The following is a 19,289-nucleotide window of genomic DNA, read 5'->3' on the forward strand; positions in this document are numbered from 1 at the left end:
GGATTAGGACTTATATGCAACGGATAAATAAATAGTAGGTGTTTTGCGCAAAAAAACGTTGAGTGGGTGTTCTCCGCAACAAGGTGACCAAAATTGAGTGGTTGGTGCAATTTCATCGGAACCTAAGGGAACCAACAAATTCCCCGTGACGACGCACGCACGTTTGACTAAAAAACCTAGTTCTGTTACAAGTTCCTGTCGCGAACAATAGTTTTAAGCAATGTACTATTCAGCTAAGGCCCTGCTTTGAGGCCCGTTTTGGGATCCAAAGCCGTGGCATTAGTTTTTTTTTTTTGAGGGGGGGCCGTGATATTAGTCGGAGCCAAAAAAAATCCTGCCGAGGCCCAAAAACATGCATTGTTGGCTGGCCGTTTTGATCTAGCCCAAAACTCCCGCAAGTGTTTGCGAAGCTCTCGAGGCCTGGAAGATTGGGGACGGAGCGAGAGGAAAGAATTCGGGGACGAAGCGGGAGACGGCCGACCTCGCCGCCGGCAACGGCAGAACCCAAGAATCGCGGCGCGAGGCGGAGGCATCACCCTGAGCTCCAGTCGCTACGTCCGAGATCCAAGCCACCTACGCAGGCGCCAAGCTGCCGCCGTCGTCCCCGGGGCTTCAAGCGCTTCCGCCGTCATCCACGGGCTCCAGGCTGCCGCCCCCATCCTCGACCACCTCCTCTGGTAAATCTCATCTTCCTAGTTCCATGGCTGTTACTGCTGCTGCTCTTGTCCTATCGCTGTCTGGAGTCTGGATCTGCAATACTCGCCCAATACTTGCCAAACAGCTCTCGCCCGGGGAAGGAAAATACGCATGGATTCGGTAAATTACAAGGATAAACAAATACGGCTGTAGATAATTTCTTGATTCCCAAGCGGGGCCTAAGAAAAGTATTCCGTATTTTACTAGTGTATTTATTTAAGGATATCTAAGTGGCCCAACTAATCCTTAATCCACTTACCGTAGGCTGTAGGGCTAAACTTCTGCCTTTGGCCGAAGTTTTTTCTTTTTTTGAAGGCAAGCTGTTGTTGACCCAACGTCCCAACCCAAGAGCCCATCCACTTCTGCCTTATTCAACTCGTCCGGGCGGGTGGTCATGTACTATTTGGCCCACCAGAACACCTTCCGAGTTCCGACCCCGTGGCTCTCTCTCGTGAACTGCTCGACTCGACCGCCGCCGCAGCGGGCAGCGCCACCCACTAGTCCGCTGCCGCCGCCGGCCACCCCGTCGCTGCCCGAACCTTCCCCCAGGACCCAGCCATCACTCATCCTCCCGCAGTCCCGTACCCCTCTCCCCAGTCGGCCAGGCGCCGCCGCAAGCCTCTGCTCTCCCCGATTTGTGCATCGCCGGCGCCGTTGAAGGAGGAGCCAGCCGTCGCCTACTCGCCTGCCGGTGCTTCCACTCCATCCATTTCCGGCCGGTAAATATTTTGCTTCGTTTCCGTTTCTTGCAAACTAATTTACAGCCCGTGCAGCGACCATCTCCTTGGCGCCACCTGGCTGAGGTCTCCGCCGCGGCCATCTCGCTGGTTCAATTCTGCCGGTGGCTTTGGCGTCTCTGCTTCTACTTATCCGTCCACGAACCGACGAGAAGAGCTGCTGCGCATCAGTGGAATCGGAAATTGTTTAGCATACGTACCAGTAATTCAGTGAACTACAAACAAGCCGAACATGCCCCCTTCTTTTTAGCTTCTGGACGAGCTCACGGGCCAGTTCTTTTCGGCTTCTAAGACAGCTTTTAGCTCCACGGCAGCCGAAGTCAAAAAGAACTCGATTTCAACTGGCTTTTAGGAGCAGCCCAACCCTCAAAATCTTTCATATGAGAAAAAGCTGGCTGCCAGCTTCCTGGCCTTCTGTAAGATCCCACCTTTCTTTGCCCCAAAAGAGTACTCTAATTACACGAAAAATCCCACCTTTCCTTTTCTTTTTCTCCCGTAGCCCCTCGCGACCTTCTGCTATCTCCTCTCCTCCAGTGGCGATTGGGGATCCTCCACCGCCGACGCCGGCGCCGCTCGCCCGCCCTCCCCCGTGACGGCTCGCCCGCCCGTGCGCCCGCCTCTCTCCACCGCGTCCACCTGTCCCAACTCCTCTCTTCTCCTTCCTCTTGTCTTGTACGCGCAAGGAACGTACAGAGCCGCCGCCGCTAGAATCCTTACTGCGCCGTCGCCGTAATCCATTTCCGCTGGCCCGCCAAAAACCATGTGCCAACAGTGGGGACTCCGAATAAGTGCCGCTGCTGCCTAATTGCGGGTCACTGCCGTGCCTGCTGCGCGAAATCGTGGAGTGAGAGGCAAGCCTTTTTTGGAGATGGGGTTCTTGATTTTGCGTGCGCGGATTGAGATTTTTCCTATGGATCACGATAGATTGGAGGAATCAATCTGGTGTTAGAAGAGAAAGTAGTTGTGAATTTTCTGGTGTAGAACTGAGCTTGGGATCTTCTTCGGTAGCCAAGGATGCGAACTTCAATATCATTCTTTCGTTTAAAAGGTTCTTGTTGAAAAGGAGGAAAGATTGTATGGCACGACGGCAATTTTGTTTTTGTAATTTCTGCAATATACGCAAGTTTGTATTTTTTTTTTGCAGTTTTCAACGAACAAAGGACGATAACCATATTTTGTTTAAGGGCATTATAGACCTTTCATTATCAAACATAGTAAATAAGCTCAGCGATGGAAGCCAAAAAGAACTGGACTATAGCTTCTCACTGGCTTCTCCTCACCATGGTTTCTATGGGTAGAGAAGCTAAAGTAGGAGAAGCTGAAGCTAAAAAAAACTGGCCCTATAGGTTCCAGGCGGCTGAACCTGAAAAGAAGAGAAAATTTTCCACAAGCTGCTACTAGAAGCCCAACTCAAATCATGTGTAAAAGGAGCTGCCAGGAGGACCAGTGTCTGGGGCTTCAGGCTTCTGAACACACTCTTTATGAAATTACCAAGAGGACACATCGTATTTACGGAGGAAATACCACCGACAAGTGATCCCAAAAAACGCTCCAGTTTCCAGTTTCCCATCGTCCCGAACACCCCCGATCTCTCGCCGTTCGTCTCGTTGGGGTCAGTGCCGCCGCCCGGACTGGGATCCGGTGCCCTGCCAGAGGCAGGTCACTCGGTGCCCTGCCCCTCTCCATCCACCGTCCATTCCTATCTGACGGACAGCAACCTCTGCATTCAAACAACGAGGCACATGTACGGAACCAGAGATTCATTCCCTTCTGTATCACCGCCACGACCATCTCCGTCCTCCCAACCGGCACCGCCGCGGCCGCAACTCCCATCTCCGACCGCCTCCGTTCCTCCACTCTCTCCAAGCCGTCCCCGCCGACCTCCTCCTCTCCCACCCCCTCTCCTCCTCCGCCCACCTCTGCCTCGCCGCCCCCATCCTCGCCTGCGCCCGCCTCTTTTCCCACTCCCGAAGCCTCCTCTCCCGCCTCCTCGTCCCCCGGTCACCACCCCCACCTCGCCGCGTGACCTGTCTCTGGCAGGGCACCGGATCCCAGTCCCCGCCGCCCTCCCCACCTCCTCTGTCCACGCCGCCCTCCCCATCTCCTCCATCCGCGCCGCCCTCTCTGCTCCGTCCGGCCCTTCTTTGCTCCCTCGTCTCTCCCACATCTCCCCATCTAGGGTTGCAGCGCCGCCACCGTCCCCCTGCCGGCGCTGGATCCAGTGGCTCGTCGCCGGCCGGCAGGAGCAAGCCGCTATCTTCCTATCCTCCCTCACCGCTGGTCGAATCAAGAGGACCCGCCATCTCCCCGCTCCCCACCTCGACTCGCTTTCTCCAGTCAGAATCGCCGCAAATCTGCCGCCTCTTCCTGCCGGACTAGCTTGCCCAGTCAGTGCAAACTTTTTCTGATTGTTGTTGATTTTTTTTCCAGAGAATTAGGAACCGAAATTTTGGTTGGATCGAACAAATTTTTGCTGTTAAATGGAAGAATTGCTTGTTGTTGTGCCATTTCTGAATTTCTGATGATTTTAGTTATGTGGTTATCTTTGCAGCAATGATTCTCCAAATCTTTGTTTGGTAATGGCTTGGTAGATACTGAACACTTGATAACTGGATCTGAGTACAACAATGCGAAACTGTGATTTAACAGTAGAGATCAATTAGCATGACATGATGAATCAAAGTGCATTGTGGACTTTTCCTGTAACAAGCTGAAATTCTAAAAGCCGAAAAGAAGGCAACATCACAGTTTCTAGGAGCTTCCCCAGGCAGCAGCTTCACTGAGAAATTCAGCTGAAGCTGGCTTCTAAAGAAGCTCAAGCCGAAAAGAATGGGGCCTATATCTGGTTGGCCGGGTCGGTTACTAACTAGTGAACTACATACAGAAATCCATTTCATCTACTATCACAATTTCACTACCTATCTCCTTAACTTATTGGCATTTGACTCAGACTAATTCTAGCTGTGGTGGTGGAATCAGAATGGTATTCACTTCATAGCTGTTTCATTTTCAGTTGATTTAATTACTACTCCCTCCGATCCTAAATTGGTGTCGAAATATTACATGATCTAGACACTTTTTAAGAATAGACACATCCATATTTGGGCAAATTTGAGACAAGAATTTAGGATCGGAGGAGTAGCTTTTAGCTGAAATCTTTAGATATGAAGGTATTATAGATGAGTACTAGATTATTACATGTTTGCAAACATTGTACACATGGATGCTAGTTTGCATGGCAGCTGAAAAATCTCATGGCTAGAGCTGTTCTTTTGTGTGAGCTAACCCTTTTAACCTTTTGGTGCACATAATTACCCTTTTAATGAAATGTGGGCCTTGACCCTGCTAATTTCAAATGCATCACCAGGTTCAGAGGAGGGGCTGAATCGCCCTGCCCACCTTGCAGCCTGACCGGCAGCGATGGCGTCTCGGAAGCTTCTCCTTGGCATCAGGACGGCAAGGCGATTCAGCTCTCGTGCCCCCGTACTCCTCTCGGCCCCAGCCATCCTGGGAACCTCCACTGCTAGCTCCCCAGCTGCTGCCGCCACGTCGAAGCCGTCAGGCAGATCACCGTGGGTGCTGCTCTTCTCTTCTAGGGCCTTGTCCTCGACGATTCCGTTGCAACAGGCCGCTGGAGATGCACCTGTCACACCCGCGGTGGACCATACGTTTGTTTCTCGTCCTTTCAGCTCCTTGTTATTTACTCAGCATTTGCGTTTTTGTATCGGTTCTAAGTATATTTTGCGCATGTAAAAAATATATGAGAAAAACATAAAGTTTTACATCCATGGAAGATCGTAGCACATTTCTGTTGTTAGTTTGTGCTGTCTTGCTGTTGCTACCATGAACCCTCAGACAAAGCCTCAGAGGCTTCGTCAATATAGTGGGTAACTTTGGTAGTTTAGAATAGACCGCAGTTGCTAAAGTAAATAAATGTGCATCAAAATAGTAATATGTGGAAAGTTACACTAGCTATGGATAAAAAATATTCGAGAAGTTTATGTCAAAATATGTGCTATTGTTATGATTCATACATTTTTCATTTGTTTTGGTAATATTGTGCTCATTTGTTGGATGCTTTGTTAGTATGTTATGTACTTCGATTATTGACTAATGCATTTGTGTGCATTGAACAGGTCGGTAATGCCAGAAGATAAATTCCATAAGTTAGCAGATGAGACGATACATTATTTGCTTGACAAACTTGAGGTGATGGCTTCCTTGACAAGTTCTTAAAATCGTAGCACTTTATTGGAAGCCTCACAAAGACATGTAAATCAGTCCGGTCTCTATCCTTGGCTAATATTATTCTTGCTGGCCCTGTTTTAGGAATATGGTGATTCTCAACAGATGGATGGCTTCGACATAGACTATGGGGTTAGTTACATTGAAGTGTCACATATCTTTCACTATTTTGCATATTTGTATGCATTGGATTACTGAAACTATTCTCTTCATTTCTGACATTTTAGAATCAAGTTCTGACATTGAGGCTAGGCGATCTTGGGACTTATGTTGTAAATAAGCAAACACCAAACAGACAAATCTGGCTATCTTCACCTGTGAGGTATCATCGAATTGTCATATCTGCTTATATGTTACTGTTAGGTACTTGAATTTGAGCAGTGTTACCGTATTTGCAATAGTTCAACATTTCTTTCTTTCAGTTAGCTTCGCTATTAGTACACTGGTAGTGGTTGTCAAAGATAGTTTACCATCATTGGGATACAAGTCTGGTGGATATGAATCTCCAATATGTAAAAAAAAAATCCTCGTCGGGCTGTCACCTCGTGAATTTAAAGGGTGACGATTCAAAATCTGACTTTTGATCCGATAAAAAATGAGAAGCTGACTTTTGATCCGGTAGAAATAAAGGGAATCTGACTTTTGATCGGTAGAAAAAAAAGGAGAATCTGACTTTTTGATCGGTAGAAGAAAAAAGGGAGAATATGAATTTTGATCCGGTAATTTTTGATTCTTATCCAGTATGTATGCACTTCTTTTTATCTGGCTTTAAATCTGTATATGCTTGATCTCATCATAAGATCGTACCTCGAAAAGATTATGCTTGGATGTTGAAGTGTGTTTAAATTTATAGATCTTCTGATGTATATATTATCCAAAAGCTTCTCAATCTTGATTTGGTACTCATGTCAATTCTTATCTAAAGGTGGTCTATATATGTTTGCAGCGGCCCTTCTAGGTTTGATTGGGATGCAACAACCAATAGTTGGGTGTACCGGCGGACTGGAGCAAACCTTATGCAACTTCTGGAGAAGGAGGTCGGTGAGCTCTGTGGCACTCCAGTAGAACTTTCATAACAGCTCCGGGAAATGGCATCTAGCTAAGTTTGATGGACCATATGAAACTTCGAGGAAGTATGGATGAGATAAGGCCTTGCAATAATATGTTTAGTCTTGCCGAGGGAAACCAAAAGAAATGTCATGTTGCATATTTGCTCACTTATTTGGATTTTGGAATAAATGTTTGCCCTTTGCCAACAACATGGTAGCAATCAAGACATGTCTGTTTTAGTCAATTGTACGATTGAACTGGTCTGAGTTTGTATTGTTTACTGACTTCTGCATGTGCATACTCAGGGTCTATGTAGCATGGTCAGTAGGGCAGATGCACAGAAACACAATAGATCTATAAATCAAGACAAATGGTTTATCAAATTACATCAACATTCCCTCGTGTGAGTGTGACTGCCTCCATCAGCTCAGGGCTCAGTCTGACCATGAGAATGCAGAACTCCGTTTGATCCAGGACGCCATCGCCGTCCATGTCGCCCTCTCTGATCATCTCTGAGAGCTCGTCTTCCTGGAGCTCTCCTAGCCCCAGCCTGGCTGCATTTCTCTTCAGGCTCTGGAAGGTGATCCTGCCGGTCCTAGGGTCCATGAGCAGCTGAAACCCCTTGCAGAGTTCCTGGATCAGCCCCTCCGCGCCGAGCTTCCTTGCCATCGTTGGCAGGAAGTCCTCAAACTGCACGGACGAGACCCTGTCGGCGCCCATGGTGCACCTGATTGGTGATGACGAAGGACGGGGAATCGAGAATGGCTGGTCTGGTTTCTGCATCTATGGAATCGTGGTGTATGGAGAATGATAACGAGAGGGGAATGGTGGGGGATTAAATAAGGAAGGGGGTGGTGCCGGGCGACGAAGGAGTCCTTGAGGTTCTCGGAAGCAGTCTCTCCCAACAAAAGTACAGGCAATTGCATCGCAGGCGTCGTAGCTGGCTAGCTATCTTCAGGCGGTCGCTGCGGCCGGCGGTTTTTGCTTGGTTTCTGCGAAGTAACGAGTGCGAGGTAGCTTCTGCAATGCCGGTTGCTTGCAGAGATCGTGTGCCTTTGGGGCTCATTAAGAAAATTGATAGGAATGGTGATCGGAAGCTCGCGTAGGAACGGTGGGTTTAGGTCAATGCGGCTGACATCAATAGAATGAACTGAGCTCCAGGAAGGTTGCATTTATTTCCAATTCCTTAGCTGTCTGATAGGTCCTGGACCGGCCAACGTGTGGCCGGCCAAGTATGCAACTTCTTTGGTTGTTTACCCGCCAAAAAAAAAGAAAAATAGAAAAAAACTTATTTGGTTTTTGTCAACTCCTTTTTAGTTGTTTAACCCAGTTTTCCGTGGATGAAACCGACCATTTGCTTTTTTTAAGTTGCTTTTACTGGTTTGCTTAGGTGATTTACTAGCTATCCTACATGTGCAGAGGCGTGATTTTTCGCAACATACATCACATCAACTAATGTTCATCCTTCCCTAAAAAAACTAATAATCATCCTAACAAGATTACTAATGGAAGTGTCTAATTAGCAGCTGTGTTTTTTGTTTTACTAACAGTCCGTTTTTAGATTCTGTATTTTTTTTTGAGAGGAAGTTTTACTAACAGTCCGTTTTTAGATTCTGTATTGTGTGCAATTCTGTTCGCTGTATACAGCCCAAAAGGTGTTAACAGGCTAAAAAGAATATCGGGCTGCTTATAAGCGGCCATAAACTTTTGGGGCTTGCTTTTAAGAGGTCATAATTTTTTCGGGCAGTTGGAAAACACCATGAAGAGTACATGGGCCAAAGTGGGCTGCCAACATTTTAAATTATATTCAAATTCAAATGATATATCCTTGGTTTCTAAAAAAAAAGATATATCCTTGTACTATTTAAATTTCTCGATACATTTCCCAATAGAACGAAAAAAGAAAAGAAAAGGAGGAGCAGAAACAAATCGTCGTAGGCTTATTAGGCCGGGCCGCGTCAAGGGTTCGCCGGTGAGCCGAGCAGGAGCGACGGCCCGGACGGTATGCTCTGCTAGGATCCACAGTGTTGGTCGGGCTAAATGGGTTTCAGACGAACCAAGTTCTGCAGAAGTCCAGACCTCCTCGCCTCGGATGCTCGGAACCCCCCTCGCGGCCTCGCCTTCGTCGCCGGCACCAACTCCGCCATGAGCCCATGAGTGATTGCAGGCGGCGGCGGCGAGGCGATTTCCGCTTGCTAGACTCTTGCAGCGCGCATCACTGCCGTCATATTCCCTGGATGCCAAGTTCCTTCGCCCAACTCCGGAGCGTCGTATTTTGTACGGAGTAGGAGTACTGTTCAAACCTGGTGCGCCATTTTTCTGCAATTAAAATCGCGGTTACGACTAGCCTATTATATTCAGCTTGCCGTTATTTTGTTTGCTGTGCTTCACAGTGGACCAGTGGTAGGTTGTTTGTGCGATTGTATCTTGAGTTCTTGACGGTGAAAGGGATTGAAGGAAGGAGAAGACAGAACGTGCACAAATGGAGTCCGTGGAAGAGAAAGGAGCGACGACGGGCGACCAGTGGAATAATGGTACGGAGACTTCACCCCTCGCACCCATAATGTTTGTTGGAAATGCTGGAATTCCTCTAGGTAACATCATTTTAGTACTCAATATGTGACGTGGATTTGCATGACAACTTATACAAATCCACATCACTTATTTCAGGATGTAGTGAGTATATAAATTGCCAACCCTGCCCTTGTGATGCAGGCTGCCGTCAGCTGTATGGTGCACAATGGCACACGTATCAGCTATCGAGAATGAAAGATGATTGTCATTTTGGCTGCACAAGCTCAGCTGGTTCATTGTAGGATGTAGATTTCCTATGGTAGTCCAAGTCAACCAGTCAGCCCCTAGCCAAAGAACTCTATCGTGTGGTTATCTGCTATAGTCAAAAAGGAGTCACAGTCCAGCATTGACTACATCCATCTATCATGCTTGACTGGCAATTGGAAAATTGGTTTCATGGAAACTTCAAAGCCGGCAACTCTGGATGTTCATAATTGCCGGGTATATCTGCTGGAGTGAATTTAATATCACCTTGCAGAGATTACAGAAAATATGCTGCTTACCCATGCTCTCCCCTTGATTCATTATTTCAAGAAACTCAGTGGGGTATGCGCATGTATGTCCTCCTTTTAATCTCTCTCTCTCCCTCCCTCTCTCTCTCTCTCTAGCTTAACTATTTTGCTTTGCGATTTACACAGTTTATTCTTGAAGAACAAGCCATGTTTGTAGAAATAAGCTACTTGAAGCAGTCCACAGTTGTTGTTCTGCTGATTCTATCTGTATCAGCAATAGGATGTTTATCAGCAACCAGACCAATATTAGGCAGAATATCTCTGAATGAATCAATTTCTGATGGGCAGACACTGGTTTCTGGCAACTTTGTGCTTGGTTTCTTTAGCCCTGGAACTTCAAGCCATCGATATATTGGTATATGGTACAACAGTGATCCAAATGGAACGGCTGTATGGGTTGCTAATAGGAACAATCCAGTACAAGATACGTCAGGCATACTTAAGTTTGATAATGGTGGTAATCTGATTGTTTCAGATGGCAGAGGTAGGTCCTTCATAGTGGCTTCTGGGATGGGAGTAGGAAATGTGGAGGCTGCCATACTGGATTCTGGCAACTTTGTGCTAAGGAGCATCGCCAACCATTCGAATATCATATGGGAGAGCTTTGCCTCTCCTACTAATACATGGCTCCCTGGAATGAATATTACAGTTGGAAAGTTGCTGACTTCATGGAAGAGCTATGATGACCCAGCAATGGGGGATTACTCATTTGGACTGGGCGTAGTTAATGCATCAGCATTCATTATCTGGTGGAATGGGCGTGAATTTTGGAACAGTGCACACTGGAATGGTGACATTAATTCTCCAATTCCAGAACTAACATCTATAGATATCATCCCTGTCTCATTTCGTTGTGATAACCTTACATGCACATACACTCCCAACCCTAGTGACAGATTGACTAAGATTGTTTTGGATCAAACAGGTTCACTGAGCATAACACAGTTTGATTCAGAAGCCAAATCATGGGTGTTATTATGGAGACAGCCAGTCAGTTGTGACGAGTCTAAATTATGTGGAGTTTTTGGTGTATGCAACATGGCCAATATACATATACTACCAGTATCATTAGATTCAGATCAATCCCCTTGTCAATGTCCAAAAGGCTTTGCAAAACAAGACAAATCAAATACCAGAAAAGGGTGCACTAGGCAAACCCCACTGCAGTGTACTGGTGATAAGTTTATTGATATGCCTGGTATGCGACTTCCTGACCCAAGACAGAAGGTGGCTGTCGTGGAAGATAGTGGATGTCAATCTGCCTGCATGAAATATTGCTCTTGTACAGCATATGCTCATTCGCTATCGGATGGTTGCAGCTTGTTTCATGGCAATCTAACAAACTTGCAGGATGGATATAATGGGACCGGAGTGGGAACTCTTCACCTTCGTGTAGCTGCATCAGAGTTAGAATCTGGCAGTAGCTCAGGTAATAAGCATATCTCGTAGTAGAGTATTATTGTCATTTCGGAGAATATATCAAGACTCGGTTACTTGCAAGAAAACAGAAGTGATCCGAAGGAATTATGAAGTCAAGTGACAAGATCTCTTTGTTGTTCAGGTCACAAATTACTTTGGCTGGCGTCTGTACTTCCTTCAGTTGCATTCCTTATCTTTTGTCTCGTCTCTTTTATTTGGATTAGGAAATGGAAAATTAAAGGTAACCATTATGAGTCTTAAAAGATCCTTCGTAGTTTAAGACCATGACATGCCTTGGTGTGCAATGTAGATAAAAACATGAGAAGAAGTTTCTTTTTGTGAACCAGGGAAAGAAAAACGGCATGATCACCCCATCGTCATGACTTCAGATGTAATGAAACTTTGGGAAAGTGAAGACACAGGCTCTCACTTTATGATGCTTTCCTTTTCACAAATAGAAAATGCCACAGATAACTTCTCAACTGCAAACAAGCTTGGAGAAGGGGGGTTTGGTCCTGTATACAAGGTTAATTCTATTCTTTAGTTTGTTTGATAATATGTTTGCTAGCATTTCCAGGCAGAAAGGCAAAAACTTATAGCTTTGTGTTTTTAGGAAAGTAACAATAGTGAATTCCTCACCCAAAAAAAAACAATAGTGAATTCCTGTACATTATGATTGCAATAAATCCAAACAGCACAGTATATTGAAACGGGAAAATGGGCAGACTATGGGCTAGTGAAGGCATACATGACATGATGTGTAGATGAAAGTATGCCACAGTCTACAGTCTCACATAGTTATACAGCTATATATGTCAATATAATCTTTCCGTATTCGAAAATGCCTTCCGGCGCCCGGGCGTCAGGCCGGCCAGTATCTCATGCGTTTGATTTGCTTCGGGATCACTCCTTCTGGGCCATGCCAGTCATATTTGGTGTAGCCCATCATGTATAAAGGGGATTAATTTTAGTACTCTCACATTCTCCTCTCTGATCAAGTCATTAACTAATAGTGTATATTTGTCTAGTGGCCCTGTAAGATGTCTATAGTTATGGCATTTATATCATCCTCCACTTGTTATTCATGTATGGAGCATAAATTGTGATGTTTGATCAAGCAGATCAGGAAATTCAATATACGTCAAACTATCAGCTATCGTGGTACTCCCTCCTTTTCACAAAGAATGGCGTCCACGCTTTTCGAGGTCGAACTTTGATCAATGATTAGACCATCTATATGTAGATAATATGTTACAAATTTTATATCATTGGAAAGGTATTTGAAATACGAATCCAATGATATAATTTTCGAGACACATAAACCTCAAATCGTTAGTCTAATCGTTGGTCAAAGTAAAATCTTGAATTGCGTGCGTGCCATTCTTTGTGAAATGGAGGGAGTATTATCTAATGTCTGACAGTTGAAAATTTGAAACGATGCTCCAGGGAAGCTTACCAAATGGGCAGGATGTCGCTGTTAAGAGACTAGCAGCGAATTCAGGACAAGGGCTACCTGAGTTTAAGAACGAGATCTTATTAATAGCCAAGCTTCAACATAGAAATTTAGTTGGACTCTTAGGCTGCTGCATTGATGAGGACGAACTGGTACTACTCTATGAGTACATGCCAAACAAGAGCTTGGATTTCTTCCTATTTGGTATGTTCAATTTTTTTATTTAATATCCCTACTTTGTAGCCTTTTCCGCCTTGTATGCTTTGTTGAACCAAGCAGTTTATTTTTCAAGAACAATCAAGAAGGGCTTTTTTAGTCTGGGCAATGCGTCTTAACATAATTGAAGGGATTGCACAAGGTCTTATTTATCTCCACAAGCATTCTCGTCTGAGAATTATTCATAGGGACCTGAAACCAAGCAACATTCTGTTGGACACTGATATGAACCCTAAGATCTCAGACTTCGGAATGGCAAGAATATTTGATCCGAAAGGAACGCTAGCTAACACAAAAAGAGTCGTTGGAACATAGTAAGTACTTCTATTTGTATTTGACATAGAAAGTGACGAATCTCTATATTGGAAAATGGACACTGAATTTATTAGATTATTGTTCTTTCAGTGGCTACATGGCTCCTGAGTATGCTATGGCAGGTATTTTCTCTGTCAAATCCGATGTATTTAGCTACGGGGTATTGCTTCTGGAGATCATCAGTGGGCTAAGAAATGCGGGATCTCACAGACATGGCAACTCTCTAAACCTTCTTGGTCATGTGGGTCCAAGTTCGAATTAATAGTCTCAAATTGTTCTATAATTTTAGTACCTGGACTACTTTTAATTTGATGAATGTAACTGAACTTCGCAGGCATGGGAACTGTGGAGAGAAGGCAGATGGTATGAACTCGTTGATAAAACATTGCCTGGTGCATGCCCTGAGAACATGATACTAAGATGCATTCATGTCGGCATGTTGTGCGTTCAGGAGAATGCTGCTGATCGACCCTCCATGACTGAAGTCATTTCTATGATTACCAACGAAAATGCCAACTTACCGGACCCAAAACAACCTGGTTTCTTCTCCATGTTGCTTCCCACTGAAGTTGATATCCGTGAAGGAACCTGCTCCCTGAATGATTTGTCAATTACGGGCCTGGACGGTAGGTAGTGCTATCTCCATTCGATAATGGTAGGGGTATGATGTTATCCCCACAAGGTACTGCTGATCCCTGTATCACATGAACCTAAATTGATCAGAACTTTTGGAGCCATCCCAGAAACTTCTGAAGTGTTTGGTCCAATTAATTGCCAATGTTGTCAGACAGAATGTCAGGAGAAGCTGTGATTGTGCATTCTAACACCTTCAGTTCTAGGTTTCCTAAAGTGCTCTATAATCTCGACTGGGAAACCACCGATTGTTGGTTCCTATTTCTTGCTGAGTACTAGCTGTTACTGCCTTATTTGCTGCAGTAGGCCAAATCATATGAGTATGTCGTGTAGCCTGATATTTAAGCATTGTCTACCAGGTAAGGTAGGTACTCTCAGGTTCCTGCCACACTCTGCAGCAGCTCCTGGAATATGCCGTACGTGCTGCGTTCTTGTGCTACTTGGATAAGTAGTATATTGAAATCTTCAACACATCAAATCGTGTTCATCGAGGTCACGAGATTCTTTCTCATGCCTGGATAAGCCGTGATGATGTCGAAACATGCGGATTCCGGAATAATTGATGCGTACTCCCTACTACACAGACCGGAGCGGAGGGAGTCTCTCATAGACAACAAAACAGCAATCCCATTTTCCAAGGCTCCAAGCTAACAAGGGTGTGTTTGTTTGTGTTCCTAGGAGCAGCTTCTACGGCTTCCGGGAGCCCAAACAAACACCTATTTTCGGTCCAGATTTTAGAAGCTTCTTCATTTTCAAACAGACCATTTATCAGAATACTTTCCCACCAAATCACATATAACGTACTAAATGTCACAAAACAGTTCGTTCTTTTTCCTCCTTCTGCCCCAAATCTACCCGACTTCCTGGCTTCCTGCAGCCATACGCCTCTGCCTTCCCGACGTCCAGCCGCCGCCAGGCCCGCCACTCCTCCGACGGATCTCCGGCCACCGGCGCCGTAGATCTCCTTCTTCCGAACGAACATACCTATCCTGAGCCGCCGCTGGAAACTCCCCTGCCCGAACCTGGGTCTCCGCCCTCCTTTGCACATCGCCGCCGTCCAGCTGCCGCCTTGGACCGGAGCCGCCCCGAGCTCCTGAGGTGTGGCCGACCCTGCTCCCCGACTTCCTGCTCCCGTGCCCCCTACCTCTCTGTGCATCTCTCTCTCATGTGCCTTTTCTCTCTCCCAATGTCTTTGCCTGCCATGTGCCGCTCTCGAACCATCTTTTCACTAATCTAAGGTGTATAGCATTAATCTAAGGTATATATGCATGCAGCCTAAGGTGTTTTGCACTATGAAATTTTAGCAGAACCCAAGGTGTATGCACTAATCAATTATTGTTTGATATTTGTGAAACTTCACTGATCTAAGATGTACTCCCTCCGTCCCATATTAAGTGACTCAAATTTGCCAAAATATGGATGTATCTATTCATAAAAAACGTGTAGATATATGTAATAAAAAGTCAGTTAATATGGGACGAAGAGAGTATATTATTTAATAACCATGCTTTGCCATCTCGAAGCAATAAATGGCGCATGTTAATTATCTATGGTATAATGTGTTCAAAATTATTTTCATGCATGGAGTGAAGATATGATCATCTGGGCGAAAAAAATCTTAAACAACTAATTTACAATTAAAATAGTACAGTGAACACTAATTTACAATTAAAACAGTACAGTCAGGACTAATACCAAGTTTACAGAACTACATGATCATTCAGGTCATTTCAACACATTGTAGCTGCAACTGCAGCCGGACCAACCGCACAAACAAACACACATCAGACAACTCCAACCTTCCGGCTGCAGCTGGCAGCCACAGCTGATTCTGAAATCTGCAGCCCAAACAAACACAACCTAAAAGGGCACTCAGTTTCAAACAAAAAAAAAATCAACAATCCCATTCCACTGGATCCCGTAGAGTTATTTACTTCAATCTCTGATATTACAGGTTGCGCTGGAGCTTCATGCCGCAATATGTCCCAGCTCAAACTCCTGCATCCGATTCAACAGAACAGTCATGTTCGTTTCAACTACCATTCTCTTCTTTTCTTTTGCAGTCACTAGAATTCTTGTTTCTCTACCGTCAGCCCGTCACCATCAGTACAGAAAGAGACCAGATCTTTCTATACGGAGCAACCGTAAAGGTAAAACCGTTGCTCCGTCATAATCACCAAGTACAGCCAAAACCAAACAGAAAAAGAATCACACTGCATAGACTGCTCCAAACTAGTCCCATAGGAATTACAGACCAGATTACCCCGGCCTGTAAATGTTTCGAACGACATGTCCACGCCATCCTCAGCATAAGCAGCATCGCCGGTGCTTTCTTGGACGCCGCTTCCTATGCCTCGGTCGGGTCCTTTTACTCGTCGCCTGCATCTTATCGGCTTTCGCCCGAGCTCGCCGGCCGCGCTATAAAAAGGCCAGGGAGCTCAGCTGATCTCGTCACCAAAGCAGCAGTAGCATAACAAGAAGAAGCTTTAACTGCATTAACATATCCGAGCTGCACTGCAATGGCCAACAACCACGAAGCCGCCGCTGTCCTCCTGATCGCGTCCCTCCTGGTGGCGGCAAGCCTCACCGCCGACGCGAGGATCACCGTCCAGGTTATGCGTGCGTCAGTGGAGGGCTCCAAGGCGGTGTCGGTGCCGGCGCTGACGTGCAACAAGGTGCACGGGGTGCAGACTGGCGAGACCTGCTTCTCCTTGGCGCAAGGCTCCGGCTTGACCCAGGAAGACTTCCTGGGATTCAACCCCAACATCAACTGCGCCAGGGTCTTCGTTGGCCAGTGGGTCTGCCTTGACGCTTCCTCTGCTTAAGTTGTACAGTACTACGCACCTGAAGTCCTGAACACCGCTGCTGCCTACAGTACCGCCCTACGTACTCCTACTATGAATAAGGAGGCGCGCTAGCTCTTCCGTATGCCCCACAGTTCTCCGCTAAATATTTGTATCTTCCTCGCAAAAAAGAGGTGCTTGCTTGCTGTCTGAAGTAGTCCGTCGTCACTCGTCACTCTGTCTTTGTATACTAGCTATGGCTAAGTATCTGATTCCGTTGACCGTGTCTGATTTTCAGTTTACTCCTTATAATTCGTCCCTGTCTTCTGGATAAGTTGGCAATCTAAAGGGATCCCGTAAATCTCGATTTCAGAAAATATTTTGGACACAACTATTTTAGTCATTTCGGTTTGCATTTTCGTGAAAGGGCCAAAATTCCACTTGAAATCGACAATAATCCAGCCATCTTCTTTAATAAATAATTAAATTTCTGCGTACTACTAAAATAGCTGAAATAATTTTACGGAATGGCTGAAATTCAGTGAATTACGATGAAATTTCATTAAAAGAGAGAACCACCTGCTATATTTGATTGCCACTGAGCTATTGACTAGTCAACTCACTTGTCAATGCGGATTTTGGGCAAAATATATTTATATATGTGAGCAGGTGACCGAGCTCTACCGGCCATCCTTAATCTTCTTTCTCGTGTTGTTGCTGTGTTCACACATGTAGACACAACCATATTTTTAGTCCAAAATTTAAAATTTGCATGCCCATGAGTTAGTTTCGTCCAAAAAATAATGCATGTGCTTTTATTTTATTTTCAAAGCACCAAAGAGCGCATCGACTTCGTGTTTTCTTTCTGAGGAAGGATCGACTTCGTTTTGTCTAGTAGACAGGACAATACATAGTAGTACTCGTTTATGGGATATATATATATCTATATAACCTATAAAGTTAATCCTCACTAAGTGCAATTAATGTTTGCAAGCGTGACATGCAAGGTGTCCACATCATCATCCACATCATGCGCATTATGGGCATTCAAAGGCTCCACATTACCATCCAAGTCCATTCGAATTTAATATTTTGATACCTAAGATTTTTCATGTTGCATATAAATATTTCACCAAACACATATATTTTCATGATATGTATGTCAATTTTTCTAAGATCTGTAAATATTCATGTTGACGAAACTTTACTTTTCGGTTTCTTGAAAATTGTTAATGTTCATGCACATCAAAATTACACATATTGTTTTGTTGCATAGGTGTTATGAATGATAAAATTGTTTTGTCCTAAAATATTCATATTTATTTTACATCAAATCATATTATTATGTTTCTAAAATCATATTCAGGCGTGCATATAGAATTTTCCGTGACAACACGTGAAGAATCACCTAGTTTCTATATATTTGTAGGACAATATATAGTACTCCGTAGTACTCATTTATGGGTGCAGACCTCTGCCTCTACCTATATCGTCGCCTATTTCTGAGGCACGACGGTGAGTTGAACCAGTGTCAGCTCATTCATTTTGACCCAGTCGGGACCAAGTTAAGTCATATTGGCCTCGCCTCTTGGCACGTCGGCCCTAACATGCGGGACCCACCCGTCAGCTCGGCTGTGAAAACATCCTCATGCATGGATCAACGGGATTTGTGAAGCCTTGACCAAACACGGTTGGTTTTTTAAAGGAAAAAAAAATCCAAAGCGTTCAGACGACCCTTCTAAGATAAGGGGGGAGATCCTCAGTCGGTCATCTTGTAGCATCCCCAAATGTAGTTATTTTGAGTAATTTACTCGAATTTACACTTTTCAAAACTAACGCATGTGCCTTTTTATTTTATTTTCAGTCACCCAAGAATGCGTCAGAGGACAGAACGGATGCCCCCGCCTCGAGACAAACATCTTATAAAGGTACAGGAACAGGAGTGAGTAGTATGGACGACAGAAGGGCAAATCGTGAGTGCCCAAGCAAACCACACATCTGACGAGGCCCTCGTCCAGGATAAAATTCAATCGAACCCATTGTCAACCACACAGCGTGTACTTTGGCTCGATCGTTGATGAACTAACGGAAACTGATCAGTACAATATGATAACGACGACTCGTGACTTCACGTCACGCTCTTTGAATCGTATTATGGCGCATACAAGATAAACGGTACTCCAGGTCATAGTGATCGTATCAGGCCATTTTAATTTCGCGGTGAACAAGGTCAGATCTTACTGTACATCGCTGGAGGGAGCCGGCCAAGTCAAGTCATCGAGCTTGAATCCCGCTCGCCGGCGGAGGTCCCAATGGCTACTCACATACTTGCCTTTCTGTATTTATTTGGACAGTACGGTGGTGTATTTAAGTCGGAAGTAAGCTCGATCTGCTTATCCCCATTTATACGCATGTACACTACTCCTAGTGGGCTTAACCCATCAAGTCTCCCGGCTCTTTCATTTTTTGTTTGACAGCAAGGTCTCACCGCCCCCGTTGGGGTCCACGCTTCTTGTTCCGGTATGCGCCCGTGGAAAAATAACACCGCAAATTCAGCTGTGCATGTGCACGGACCCAACATCACGCAACTGGATGGTTGGTACTACTTCTGTTTATGTGCACAAGTGGCCCACCGGTTTGGTGGAATCGGGCTCGC

General features: G+C 45.2%; 4 protein-coding genes across 12 annotated transcripts; 3 read left to right on the plus strand and 1 right to left on the minus strand.

Annotated features, from left to right (window-relative positions):
- The first annotated feature begins 354 nt into the window (after positions 1-354).
- Positions 355-7,012, plus strand: LOC100824478 (frataxin, mitochondrial). Of its 3 annotated transcripts, none has more exons than XM_014898719.2 (6): positions 355-677; positions 4,801-5,101; positions 5,570-5,642; positions 5,763-5,810; positions 5,906-6,000; positions 6,625-7,012. In XM_014898719.2, the coding sequence occupies exons 2-6, from the start codon at positions 4,854-4,856 to the stop codon at positions 6,752-6,754; spliced, it is 594 nt and encodes a 197-aa protein (XP_014754205.1). In that variant the 5' UTR covers positions 355-677; positions 4,801-4,853; the 3' UTR covers positions 6,755-7,012. The 3 variants fall into 3 exon arrangements, with proteins under 3 accessions (XP_014754205.1, XP_014754206.1, XP_003564363.1); XM_014898720.2 differs by lacking the exon at positions 355-677 and adding an exon at positions 1,123-1,415; XM_003564315.4 differs by lacking the exon at positions 355-677 and adding an exon at positions 3,684-3,820.
- A 50-nt stretch (positions 7,013-7,062) lies between these two features.
- On the minus strand, positions 7,063-7,825 carry LOC100846909 (calcium-binding protein PBP1). The gene has a single exon (XM_003567138.4). The coding sequence runs from the start codon at positions 7,509-7,511 to the stop codon at positions 7,107-7,109; it is 405 nt and encodes a 134-aa protein (XP_003567186.1). The 5' UTR covers positions 7,512-7,825; the 3' UTR covers positions 7,063-7,106.
- Positions 7,826-8,806: 981 nt separating this feature from the next.
- LOC100828872 (G-type lectin S-receptor-like serine/threonine-protein kinase SD1-13) lies at positions 8,807-14,111 on the plus strand. 7 transcript variants are annotated; one of them, XM_024460155.1, is made up of 11 exons: positions 8,807-9,034; positions 9,122-9,262; positions 9,444-9,848; positions 9,941-11,243; positions 11,376-11,474; positions 11,581-11,759; positions 12,680-12,890; positions 12,979-13,216; positions 13,308-13,339; positions 13,552-13,580; positions 13,669-14,111. In XM_024460155.1, exons 3-11 carry the CDS (start codon positions 9,795-9,797, stop codon positions 13,849-13,851), a joined length of 2,328 nt encoding a protein of 775 aa, XP_024315923.1. In that variant the 5' UTR covers positions 8,807-9,034; positions 9,122-9,262; positions 9,444-9,794; the 3' UTR covers positions 13,852-14,111. The 7 variants fall into 7 exon arrangements, with proteins under 7 accessions (XP_024315923.1, XP_014754201.1, XP_014754200.1 ...); XM_014898715.2 differs by having other exon boundaries at positions 13,308-13,458; positions 13,669-13,839; XM_014898714.2 differs by having other exon boundaries at positions 13,308-13,458; positions 13,552-14,111.
- Positions 14,112-16,293: 2,182 nt separating this feature from the next.
- Positions 16,294-16,994, plus strand: LOC112271129. Its single transcript, XM_024460158.1, has one exon. It carries the CDS (start codon positions 16,370-16,372, stop codon positions 16,673-16,675), a length of 306 nt encoding a protein of 101 aa, XP_024315926.1. The 5' UTR covers positions 16,294-16,369; the 3' UTR covers positions 16,676-16,994.
- The last annotated feature ends 2,295 nt before the right edge of the window (positions 16,995-19,289 follow it).

Source organism: Brachypodium distachyon, chromosome 2 (assembly GCF_000005505.3).
Source record: "Brachypodium distachyon strain Bd21 chromosome 2, Brachypodium_distachyon_v3.0, whole genome shotgun sequence".
NCBI lineage: Eukaryota > Viridiplantae > Streptophyta > Magnoliopsida > Poales > Poaceae > Brachypodium > Brachypodium distachyon.